Source organism: Aptenodytes forsteri, unplaced genomic scaffold (genome assembly GCF_000699145.1).
Source record: "Aptenodytes forsteri isolate BGI_AS27 unplaced genomic scaffold, ASM69914v1 Scaffold137, whole genome shotgun sequence".
Lineage (NCBI taxonomy): Eukaryota > Metazoa > Chordata > Aves > Sphenisciformes > Spheniscidae > Aptenodytes > Aptenodytes forsteri.
Window position 1 is genome coordinate 1,813,661 of NW_008796221.1, and position 12,881 is coordinate 1,826,541.

Below are 12,881 nucleotides of genomic sequence, written 5' to 3' on the forward strand. Positions count from 1 at the left end.
AGAGGAAATGGCCTCAAGTTGTGCCAGGGGAGGTTTAGATTGGATGTGAGGAAAAATTTCTTTACTGAAAGAGTGGTTAAACATTGGACCAGGCTTCCCAGGGAAGTGGTTGAGTCCCCATCCCTGGAGGTATTTAAAAGACGTGTAGATGAGGCGCTTAGGGACATGGTTTAGTGGGCATGGTGGTGTTGGGTTGACGGTTGGACTCGATCTTAGAGGTCTTTTCCAACCTTAATGATTTTATGATTCTACCTGCTTTGAGCAGAGGTTCAGACCACATCGGAGGTCCCTTCCAACCTATGTGATCTTATGTTTGTGTAATGCTGTTATTTCTGACATCAGTAATCTTCAGAACTGTACTTAAATACCTGTACTGCCTGCAGGGCTATCATGATTCGTGCCGCATCAGGGTTGTCAGTGCCATGCTGCATCTTGTGATGGGGGAAGGTCCTGTAATGATTGGGTAAAGCAAAAAAGTTAAGCTGAGTAATAGTTTTGTTTACGGGAACTGAATGGTATTTTTGTTTTCAGATGTTACATTTGCAAGAAAAGCGAGCAACAGCTGGCAGAACAGCACAAGGAATGTGGATTAAAACATGAAGGTAATTTGTCATAAAAAGTAAGATGGTGTAGTATTATACAAAATATTCTTTTTCAGAATATATCAGTTCAAGTGTGTGGGTTTTTTTTAAATATGTGAGTTACTAGATAATCCATTGTTTCTTGAAGTTTAAGGAAAATACATGTAAATATGTGAAAAATACGTAAGGTGTCTCCTTCACCCAAACCTCAGAAAATTCTGATAAAAATATACTAATTACTTGTATATTTCAATGTGTTGGCTTTCTTTTCTTTAAGAAAGATACATTCTGTGAGCTAGGACTCTGTGTTCTTTTTGTGAGAAGGAGTTAACTGATAAACTGTGAGGTAGTATAGAAGGAAGCAGGTCACTAAGAACTTTTAGAATAGATCAGGATTAAAAATTTGTGTTTGTTAGCACAAAAGTCACACTATGTAAAGCCGTTCATTAAATAAATACAAGGTAGTGAACTTGGACAGCTAATAACCGATCTAGTGGACTTAAGTGTTTCTGTACAATACCCCACCAATACTCAGTATAAATGATAAATGAGATTTCTCTAGTTATGCTATCCTTATTCTCTTTTTTCCCCCCATTCCAACCCCTGTGCACACTTCCATGGATTTTTTTTTTTTTTATGGGCAGAACTTTTCCTTCCTTTTGTTAAAACAACTGTTAATATACTGGATTCTGTGCAGTCATCCTCCTAGCTGTATCTCTTTATGTCTAACTACTATGTCCTAATGGGAAGAAGCACTGATATTGGATAGACTTGTGGTGTTGCTGGAGTAAGATACGCAGGTTCAGTTGGCCAAGTTTCGTCTCTGGTCTCAGTTAGTTGTCTTGGATAAATCCCTCTTAAACAGCAGGCAGCCTTCCCACAGGTGCTTGCTTCTGCTTTTACTCTCTCTTTTTTTTTTTCCTTTTGTGTCCTTTGTAAAGCCCAGTGCATAAACCCACAATTTTCTTGACACAAACATTGGTCCTTATGACCTAGATTATTTTATAATCCCAGCTATTTTGCACTGTATCTGTGCCAGCTTCTAGCCATTTATTAGCAAAAAGAGTATCATCATACTATAGAAATTCATTGGTAGCACAATCACATGTATATAGACTGTATATATACAATGTGTATATATATATACATGTATATAGACTGTATATAGATTTCTGCGCCAACTTGAATTCCTGTTACACGTACTTCTCTATAGTGCTTTCATCCCAGCTACTGCTTTCAGATCTTTGATATAGTCAACAGATGGCCAGACTGGAGTATTTCTTGAGTTGTTTTAATTTATGCACAGAATCAGCTAAAGAAATTGCTTTACATAATATTTTCTTAGGAGCTAAATCTGATAGTAGGTTTTTTGGTAAGAAAAAAAATCTGTCTTTTTGAGAAATAACTGTAGCTAGAAATTGCCAACCTTTTTTTTTCATTCGTTTGTGGGGGTTTTTTTGCTTGGTATTTTTTGTTTTGGGTTTTTTGTGTGTTTGGGTGGGGTTTTCGTTTTGTTTGTTTGTTTGTTTTTTTAAATCTGCCATTTTGTTAGCTTTGATCCAGCAAAGGAGCAAAGGCAGAAGCAAGCTACAGGTTAATGAGCAATCAAGACTGCTTTAGCCAGCATTGCACAAGACATTAAGCAGCTGATTATGTAGGATATTATTTACTTAAATACATTTTACTTCTGGTAGCTGGCTTTCTTTGCGGTCCAGTCTCTTCTCCATGCAGTATTGGTAAGCAAACAATAACAATCGGCTACTCTTGATTTGCAATAAAAAGGATGTTAAATCACCACCTCAGATAAGCTTTTTACTCAGCAGAGTGTATTGGCTGTGACTCCTTCATTGTGCCTACTTGGTTTGTGTACAATTCAGATAAGTTTAGAAGGATGCTTGCATTGACTGTCACTGAACATATTTCTTTGTATTGTGCAGAAGTCTATGTGCATGTGCTGAGTAAACTTTTAGTGTTGGTACTTTATGCTGATTTCAGCAACTTGCAGTGTATATATACACAATAGACAGCTGAAATGAGTGCTGTTTATGCTCTAGCTGCTTATGATTTCTCTGTTGTTTGGAAGATATTTTGGGCGAATAATTTGTGCTGTTACTGTGATGCGTCCTGCAGAACGGTTATGAAAACAGTTGGTCATTTAAAATGTGATAAATATCCTGACTTTGTTCTTACTTGAACAGTGAAGCTTTTTTGAGTGACATGCTGAAATTTATACTGAAAGGTACTTTTCCACCAGGTGAAAACAATCTATTACAGCAACATATATAAGCATTCTACCTTAAGTAATTTGAGATTTATTTATTACAGGTGAGCATACTTCAAAAGTTAACACATACCTAGGCACGCTATGGACTGAATTATTAATGCTGCTCAGATAAACAACAAAAGCCTTTATCAGTAAAGGGTGTCACTTTCACTTTGTATATCAGAAAATGCCTGGTTTTCTTGTAAATAAGCACTGGTATAGTTCTGGACATGGATGTTTCCAGTTCCACTAGTGTCTTATGTTCTGTTCAGTTACCTTCATCTCAGAGCAGGGCCTCATCATTTGCCTGCAGCCTGAACTGTAGTTTGACATTTAAGTCTTTCTCATCTCTCTTAAGATACACATTTTGAATCTGATTTAAATTATTTCTTTCTCTAATGTCCTGTTTGAAAGCAACATAAAAAGATCAGCAGTAAAGCAAGCAATAGTAAAACCACTCTGGCAAATGATGCAAAAATGTTGAATTCAAGAGCTGCATTTTTTCTTGTTATTACTGATTTGTTTATCAGGAGATAGAGAGGACAGTCTAGATGGAAAAAGAATAAAGTTTTTAGTTTCATTTAAGTCTTTTGTCACATTATAATCCTACTCCTGTTTTTCCTGGAATTCTGTTTTTCTTGGTTCTGTTACTAAAGAGTGGATAGTAAGAAGCTGCAATGAATAAAAATTCAAGGAAGCGAGAAAAGTTCAAAGAGCAAAGAATAACTACAGAATACTTTCCAAACTTTTTTTTCCTATTTTTTTCTTCTTTTTCTGATGTATAAAGCTTGGAAGAGGGCAATTCAAAATGAATGTGTCATAGACCTTAGGTCCAAAATTACCTAGACGATTGTAATGATGATTCTCTAAAGTAAATGTGCAGTTCCTAAAACTAAGACAGTAAAGAATACCAGAATTTCAGGACATGAAATATATAACATAAATGTCATCTATAGTCCTATCAGAGAAGCACCTTGAAAATAACTGTAAGTTAACCCAAGTGTGGGGAACTGAATAGTGTTAGATTTCTAAGTCTGTACCAGTAAATATGCCTCAAAACCTCTCCCTTGCTGTGGTTTGATGATCAAACTTTAACAAGCTTATATAAACAAACTTTTTATCATTTTTTGTTCATTCCTTAATTTTACCCCCTTCATCAACAGTGGCACTTCACTCCTGAACTGCAGTCTTAGAACCACGTGTATCTCCATAGATTATTCTGCAATCATTACTTCTGTGGAGTTCATTTGAAATATCTGAGTCCACTTATATTGGGAGGAGAAAAGGAGTGTTATGGCTGCCTTATGGCGGTTTTTTTATTGTAGTGAGGAAGGTGATTATGTGTAATCTAAAAATGCAGAGACTTTTTTTATCTATTTTTATCCATATTCAAGAAAATACAGGTTAGATGACAACTCTGTGCAGTGCCTGCCAGTGTTTCTCTGTTTCGGAAAATTTCTCTGCCTCTTGATAGTATTGATGCCATCACACGCTTAAGCTCAGTCTAGGTCTAATCTCTAACAGAACGGTTTCACGGTGTTGAAAACAGACTTTTGTATTGTTTCCCAGAAATATCTGAAGACTCACACACAGGAAAGTTCAACTCTGTTAATAGTATTAATCTTCAGACATTTGGGGAGTGGGTTGGGGTAGAAACAGACTCCTGATCTACTGCTTGCTGGTCATTGCTGAACCCCGAGTCATCTCTTCTTTTTTTGTCTTTTTTTTAAATATAATTTGTTGCATTGAGGCAGAAGAGGAATATTGATTTAGAAACCAAATACTAAACCACTGTCTTTGCATCAGTTTATTTAGGATTAATGTGTTGAAGAGCAAGAATAAAATTTTTAAAAAGTCAAAAATCCCCCTGAACTCTCACACTACCAGAGTTGTAGCTTGCCTCTGTCTTGTCCCTGCCTAAGGCTTTGTGGGTTTACCCAAATAACATTGATCCTGAATTTGACATGCATATGTCAGAAATGGTGAGCAGTTTTAGTAGATAATCACAGTCTGTGAAGGGAGAAAGCAACTTTCTCTGTTAGTATATGAAAAATAGATTATTTTTTAATGCAGTTTATTTTAGATATGTATTGACAATGCATGAATATGCCCAGTAAAAACTTCTAAGTTGCCAAGAATGATTGCTTTTTAGTGTTCTTGTGAGTAGATCAAATAATAACCTATCTCCATGCCTTTGTTGATGTGTTTCAGAAGAAGAATGGAAGGTTATTAAAGGGAAATTTCTAGCCATCAATGCAGTAAATATGAGCTGTGCCTGTCCACGAAGTCCAAAAGGTCTTTCACCAGCAGCTCATTTGGCAGATGGTTCAGCTGACCTCATTCTAGTTCGTAAATGCTCCAGATTTGATTTTCTACGGTATCTTGTCAGACATACAAACCAAGATGATCAGGTGTGTATTCCCTTTGACAATGAATTCTCCAGAGTCAAAGTTGTAAATATCGATATATGACAAAAAGAACATCTACAAAGCATTAAAAAAAAAAAAAGTTTATGCATTTTGGGTGACATAATCTCAGCATGTGTACCATCTTAGTAAAAAAAAAAATCATTTTGGCTATGTCAAGTCTTTGGCCATAGCATTCTAACAAAATTCCACTTTTGCTAATCGAATTCTGTTTCATAACATTATTCCATGTATTTGCTGTTTGGACAATATTTAAAGTGATTTTACCACAACTGTGCCTTCATGTATTTGTCATGAAAAACTGTTCACAGCAGTATAACGTAGCTGAGGTAGAAGTTGTAGTAAAGAATAATAAATCACTTTTTGTAAACTGTATAAAAATGTGGTTTAGAAGAAAGTTACCAGGACTGCAGTTTGATTGTAAACTGCAGGCTTTTAGCAGAATTTTACTACGTATATGTGACCAGGATATGAGCTTTATGCATTCAGCTTCAAAATTATTCCTTGCACATGTTGTAGCTGTCAGGATAAACTACAAGGGAAGATTTATCACTGCTTTGGATTGTAATATCTGTTGAAACCAGAGCTATGGTTGTGAATACCTACACTTAATATTTGTTACAACCTGATATTATTAACATGTTCTGGAAATTATCCGAACAATGGACTAACGTCATCTGGTTATAAAAACAATAATAAATCTCACTTGTTTATGATGCTATTCTTCCTCCTCTGTAGAAGAATTAGTATAGATTCTCTTTCCTGTATTTCCTCATTACCATTCCCTGAGACATTGTGTGTGTGTGTCTGTAACTCCTTCCTGCTATTCTCAGTCTCCTCTTCTTCCCTTCACTCCTTCCCACTCACTCTCACTGTTCCCTTGATATTTTTGATTATTTGAAGCCTTCCCTGTCTACCTTTCAAACTGGCTTCAACATTTATCAAGAGACTATATTCTGCTTAGACTTGAGATGTGAGAGCACTCATGGGTGGCTCTGCAGCCGTGGATACGAGTTTTTGCAACTAAGCTGTTCAGACTAGCAACACTGCTTAGTGAGGCTCGTTGTATCCATGAGCCACTGCTTCCAAGTGTGGAATTTGGCAGCTTCACAGTTTGTTTATGGTTAAAAGCCAAGGGAACTTAAGACCTAGGATGTCCCTTCAACTCTGATGCTTTTTGTGATTGCCACTGTGGTCGTTCCCCTTCCAGTGCTTCCCCACTGTTTCTCTCTGGGATGTGTTGGTTTTGCAGTGTAGATTAAATGCAGGGTTGTACATATGTCCTCATCCCAGGTTAGTGTCTACCATAATAGTGGGAAAACTTAAGTTTGAAAACTTAAAATGTGAAAAGAAAAAAGAACAAGGTGACTGTACATTAATACAGACTAGTTTATGGGTAAACTGTTTCTTTATTCACTTTTGCTTCCTTGCCACCCCCCTCCCATAGACGCATACAGACATACTCCATTGGCTTTGCTAAATGACGTGTCTGTATTTATTACAGCTTGCTAAATGTTTTAAGTCCATATCAGTTAAGTTGCTTTTAGGGCAGGTGGGGGCACCCTCTAATTTGATGTTCCTTTAATTTACAAAGCCTGTTTTAAAGCATTTGTACAATATTGCGGTGTAAATCTCCACCCTCTGTTATAAGAGCAATCTCTTAATTGTGCTATGTTTTCTAGCCGAATTAACTAGTTAAAATTATTTTTATTTTGTTGGAATGTGATAATACTGCCCTCTATTCTTACTTTCGTATACACCCAGCTCTGTGATTCGATCACACTGCCATGGAATTCTCACCTTCAGGGCATTGTTCCAAATGCAGAAGCAGAAGGCTTTTCAGAAAAGCCCATGTGTCTTAAGGACTGTAGTTGAACAGGTCCTGAGGATGGTACAAAGATCCGATCCAAACCTTTTTGACTTTGATTCCATGTTATAATAGTTTTTATAGGGGTTTTTTTAATAGTTTTTATACCCCATTTACTCATAATCTCAGAACCTGTTTCCTGATTATCTGTAAAGTGGCAATCCTGCAGCTGCTTGAAGAAGACCATTGAAAAGTAAGGTTTCATTTTTGCTTTATTGTTTCTGACAAAAATCACTCTATGCCTCAGGTAAGCTTCTCTAGAAAACTGGAGTGGACAGACTTTCTTGAATACAAAATACTGCATGCTGAGTTGCTTTACACATCAAATGTATTTAACTAATTTTAATTGCCTGGTTTGATTTATTTTTTTCTTTGTAGTTTGACTTCTCATTTGTAGATGTTTATCGGGTGAAGAGTTTTCAATTTACATCGAAGCTTTCAGAAGACAACGAAAGCAATGTCACGGACACAGGAAAGAAACGCTTTGGCCAGTTCTGCAGAGATCATCCAGCCTGTTGCTGTAATACTGCTAATAGCACCTGGAATTGTGATGGAGAAACTCTGGACAGTTCAACAATTGAAGTGAGGTAAGCATCAATTTTTCTCTCCACATACCAGAAAACACATTAAGCCTTTTCACTGATTTTTAAAGATGCTCATAAAAACATACCAAAAAGGTGCCCTGCGTATAGCAAATTTGAGTCTTCTGATAATAAACTTAATTTTTTTTGTTACTTTTTTGAGTCCTTTCCAGAGAATACTCCAGCCATGTATATTGTAAATGGTCACTCTGACTGAGATAGATGGATGGCCCTACCTTTGAAGTCCTACTTACTTCTTAGGTACTGATGTTACGTGCTTGAAGTGCTGAAAGTGAAGGTGGTGTTGGGAGGATTCTTTTTTAAATGAGTGGAGTACCTCATTACTCTGAGCAATAGCTTTTCCTGTTAAATTTAAGCTTAAGTAAGCATCTTTGTCTTACATAAATACTGAGTATGTCCCATACTTTGTATTTTTTGACACACAGCAGAGTCTTATCTCCAGCCTTGGCATATGGATAAAGAAGTTTGCAGTTGTGCAAATAATCAAATTAGAAGGGAATAGAGGTTTGTGAAATTTGAAGGGCTTTTTTCTTTTTTGTTTGGGTTTTTTTTGGTTGATTGTTTTTGTTTGTTCTTTTTAGAACAAAGGGAACCAAAAACACAATACAAAATATTTACATGCAAGTGTGTTCCATTAAAACATAATCACTTAGCAGTCCAAAGTGATTTTTATAAATATTGTATAGGATCAGCTCATCTAAGTGCCCCATAGAACTTTTTGTGTGGAAAAGAGGAGTAACAGGAGTGATGGATACTTCTTTGCAGGGGAGGGTTGTATCAAGAATGAGAGTGCAGTTTCTGTAATCTGGAGCAAGGAACTTTGTCCAACTGCTTGAAATTCATGGTTTATTAGAATTAAATATGAAGTACTCATTTATTTCTTACTAATCAATTTCCATATTTTTCAGGGTTCACTGCCAGTTAATGAAACTATTTGCAAGGGGAATCGAGGAAAACTGTAAAGACGAAGCTGCCTACAGCCAGAGTAGCGTTGAACAATTACTATAGACATTGTTCCTCCAATGGGGAGAAGAAAAAATAAAAGCTCAAGGAAATTGAGTAAATATGCATTTTAGTCAAATTGACAAGTATTTTAAAATTTTAGATTTTTTTTTTTGATGGCTTCAGTATAATTTTAGACATCTTACTGCGTTGTGTCATTTTTTTAAAAACACTGTAGTCATTAAAATATATCTTGGAGCAATGTAATCTAAGTTATGTTAGAAAAGAGGGGATTGGCATTATATATATGTATTCATGATGACTGATAAATTCTCTGCTTTTCCAGAGAGCTAATTTAGCAGTTGTGTTGCAATAATATCTAAATGTTATAAACCATTGGGCTTTCCATTGTCATCAAACCAGGATATCAAGGCAACATATTTTCAGTGTCTGAGAAGATGTTTTCTGCTGGGAGTGTTACGTAGTTGCATGTGGCTTAAATGCTGGACAACAGTGTTGTCATTCTCATCTTTTTTTTTTTTTTTTTTTTTTATTAGTAAAATCTTTCATTTTGTAATTCTGACTATAACTTGCAACTTATCAATGCACATCAAACACACATTCCTGGCTTTAAGTAATAACAATAAGAGTGTAGAAATACTTTGAAAAATAAAAGCACATCTGTACACAGATCATACTTCATCCTATATATTCTATTTATAAAGGCTTCCTTGCATGATGTTTTTTGGGATTATAAAGGGGTTTGTGACTGTTTGGATGATATCAAATACCACACACAGCAACTGAAATGTCTTGCAAGCAACTCGCAGGGATACTTATCATATCAGGAAGGCACAGGCAAAGGAAAATATAAATATCTTCTGAAACACCAGCAAGTTTTAAATTTTGTAAAATATCTAAAATTAACATATGAAAAGCTTCCCTCTTCAGTACACAATTCTTTGGAGATTCTACTACATACGTTAAAATGTCTTTGCAAAATAAGATGTTGGAATGTTAAGTTTAAAAATATGATTTGTTGATTGAAAGTTTTAAAAATAATGTTTATTTAAATATGAAACAAAATAATTCATTTTGTGAAGTCAAGGGAAGAAACTGGCATCTGATAAATCATGAATTCACTGTGCTGATTTGTTTTTATAGAAAAAAACATTAGACTATCATGTTTAGCTATGGAGTGATTATTTAAATTGTGTATGGATTTGTGTATTGGGACACACACGTTTTGTGTGTAGGCTTGGGGCTAAATTTTGCTTTTCTCGTACATATTTATTCCTGTTTGAGGATCAGAAGTTAGCCCCTGATCTCTTCTATCTTTTCTGAAGTGTGTAGTTCTCTTTAAAACTCATTGCATCTGAGGGGTTTTTTTGTGTGTCTGAACAGCTAAGGATTCTTTGTTCATGTATATTTATTGTCATGTCTGTTGTTCAGCTTGTATTAGTTTTATGTCTCTCATGTATTTGCTCTGTGTAAGCCATGGTGATTGGTCAGTTTATTACTGAAGCACTTGAAAATTGTTATAAATGGCTGATATTTCTTCCTATTGAAATTATTTACATTCCAGTTCTGTGTAATATCAAAATGGTGTGCTATATCTCTGCTACAAAGTATTGTTCATACTGCTCTATATGACAAAAAGCACTTGCAAATGATATTTGCTTAAAGTATAGTCATACAAAGTTTAGGATCTGTTTTTCATTATGTAGTATTTCAGGGAAATACTTGAATACTTTTCCAAAAGTACTGCTGTTTACTTTCCTTATTAATGCAATGAGTTGAAATGTTAATTGATCCAATGTTTTTCAGACATTTGTAACATAAGTGTTATGTATACTGTATTTTTAAAGCCATGTTTAAGTGAAATAGTACTTTTGACCTAAGAACCTCATTGAAAGTGACATTATGCAGTTCTACAAATGCAAATATTTTTTGAAAGTGTTGTTTATTTAAAAAGTTCTACAGTTATTTTGGTTTATCCATGAATATTGAGAGAATCCAAACTTCAGGTTACTGTAATTCTTGTGCAGGAAATGATGGTGCACACTCAGCTCACCAATAGATGAGGGCATTTAAGAGGCATTACAGCTATCTGGATCACATTCTCATAAATGAGAACAGGAGTAAATACTAACCAGCTCTTTCCATTAGTTTACTAGCAAGTCATGAGACCCTGACTTGAAAAATGGAGGCTTAATCTAGTCGTGATTGTATATTGAAATGCTTTGAATATTTTTAATATCTGAAACCGAGTGCTTGGTGTTTCCAAAGAAAGCCACAGTGAAGGTCCCCTTTCTGAGAAACAAGCCACCAGAAAAGGAGAAAAGATCGTTCTGTAGTATGGTAATGAAGTGTGAAGGAAATAATAAAGGTGTTGCAATATAATAAGATGAAAAGGTCTTAGGTAATAGAAAAGCTGCATAGTTGCATTTGAATAATTCTATTTGTAGCTTATACTCGCAAAGCACCATATGTGAGTTGTATGACATGTCCAGTTTATTTTTAAGAAGAGAGCTGCATAAGTAATGTCTGCTTACATTTTAATTCTAGGTTGGTTTTTTTTTCTCTGAATGTAGTCTCAGTATGGAAATTATGTATAGGAAAACCAAGTTCGATTTTTCTTTTTTTTCCCAATCTTGCTGGCTTCAAGATGAGAAAATGTGTTCTGTTTTATGATGCTAGGGCATTCCATTGAAAAAATAAAATTACGTCATACAGCAATACAGTGGTTTTCTTCTTTTCACAACTTGATTTGAAAAAATATCTACCTTTGTTCGGTAGAAATCTGACAGTAGTGTGCTCAGTGTAACCAATGTGGGCAGATTAATCCAGATGGAGAAGTAATTCATAAGCTTCCATTTGGGTTGACCACAGCTTTGTAGCAAGTGGGAGCGTGGACAAACACTGAGGGTGAAGGAAAGCGACTAGTGAAGCTGGACTTACACTAAAACCAAGCAACTCCACTAAGGTAAACTAAAGATTGAAGGGGGGAGAAGTAACTTAGTTATAATGCAAGTATTTAGAGTTATTTATTATGGAAAAATCTAAACTACAAAAAGTGAAAGAAAACTACTGTTCTAAGAAGTGTGAAATATGTATTATACTATAAACAGTATATAGTAAATAGATGGGGTTTTTTAGAATTTCATTGCAATAATCATTACAGATGCAGTACATACTCTAGTAAGAAATAAAACACGTTCGTTGTAGATGAACAATAGCTCCAGGAGAACATGCTTTTCAGCACTGTAGACACTTCTGCTTTTGAAGTGTGTTGGGTTTACGTGGCAAGGTTTTGGTAGCGGGGGGGGCTGCATGGGTGGCTTCCGTGAAGAGACACCAGCATCTGCCCCCATGTTGGACCGAGTCAGTTCCAGCCGGCTCCAAGATGGACCTGCCACTGGCCAAGGCTGAGCTGATCGGCAACGTTGGTAGCAATTCTGTGATCGCATATTTAAGAAAGGGTAAAAAATGCTGCACAGCAGCTGTGAAAGGAGTGAAGGGAAAATAAAGAAACATCCCTGCAGACACCAAGGTCAGTGGAGAAGGAGGGGGAGGAGGTGCTCCAGGTGCCAGAGCAGAGATTCCCCTGCAGCCCGTGGTGAAGACCATGGTGAGGCAGGCTGTCCCCCTGCAGCCCATGGAGGTTAACGGTGGAGCAGATATCCACCTGCAGCCTGTGGAGGACCCCCCGCCAGAGCAGGTGGATGTGCCCGAAGGAGGCTGTGACCCCGTGGGAAGCTCATGCTGGAGCAGGCTTCTGGCAGGAGCTGCAGATGTGGAGACGAGCACATGCATGAGCAGGTTTTCTGGCAGGAACTGTGGCCCATGGGAGACCCAAGTGGGAGAACTTCATGAAGAAGGAAGGAGCAGGAGAGATGAAGTGTTACGAACTGACCACAACCCCTATTTCCCATCCCCCTGTGCTGCTCAAGGTGGGGGGAGGAGGTAGAAGAGTCAGGAGTGAAGTTGGGCCTGGGAAGAAGGTGGGGAGGGAGGAGGGGAGAAGGCGGGTTTAGTTGTGTTTTTATTTCTGACTATCTTACTCTGTTATTCACTGGCAATAAATTAAATCAATCTTCCCCAAGTCGAGTCTGTTTTGCCCCTGACTGCAACTGCTGAGTGATCTCCCTGTCCTTATCTCAACCCATGAGCTTTTCATCGTATTTTCTCACCCTGTCC

General features: G+C 36.7%; 1 protein-coding gene across 1 annotated transcript in view; it reads left to right on the plus strand.

Annotated features, from left to right (window-relative positions):
* CERK (ceramide kinase) overlaps positions 1-11,408 on the plus strand; it is a 37,625-nt gene extending 26,217 nt beyond the window's left edge. The window contains exons 10-14 of the mRNA XM_019474574.1: positions 532-602; positions 3,384-3,389; positions 5,056-5,255; positions 7,516-7,724; positions 8,648-11,408. Coding sequence (XP_019330119.1) covers positions 532-602; positions 3,384-3,389; positions 5,056-5,255; positions 7,516-7,724; positions 8,648-8,747 — 586 coding nt within the window. The 3' untranslated portion in view covers positions 8,748-11,408. The remainder of the gene's footprint in view (positions 1-531; positions 603-3,383; positions 3,390-5,055; positions 5,256-7,515; positions 7,725-8,647) is intronic.
* Positions 11,409-12,881: the final 1,473 nt, after the last annotated feature.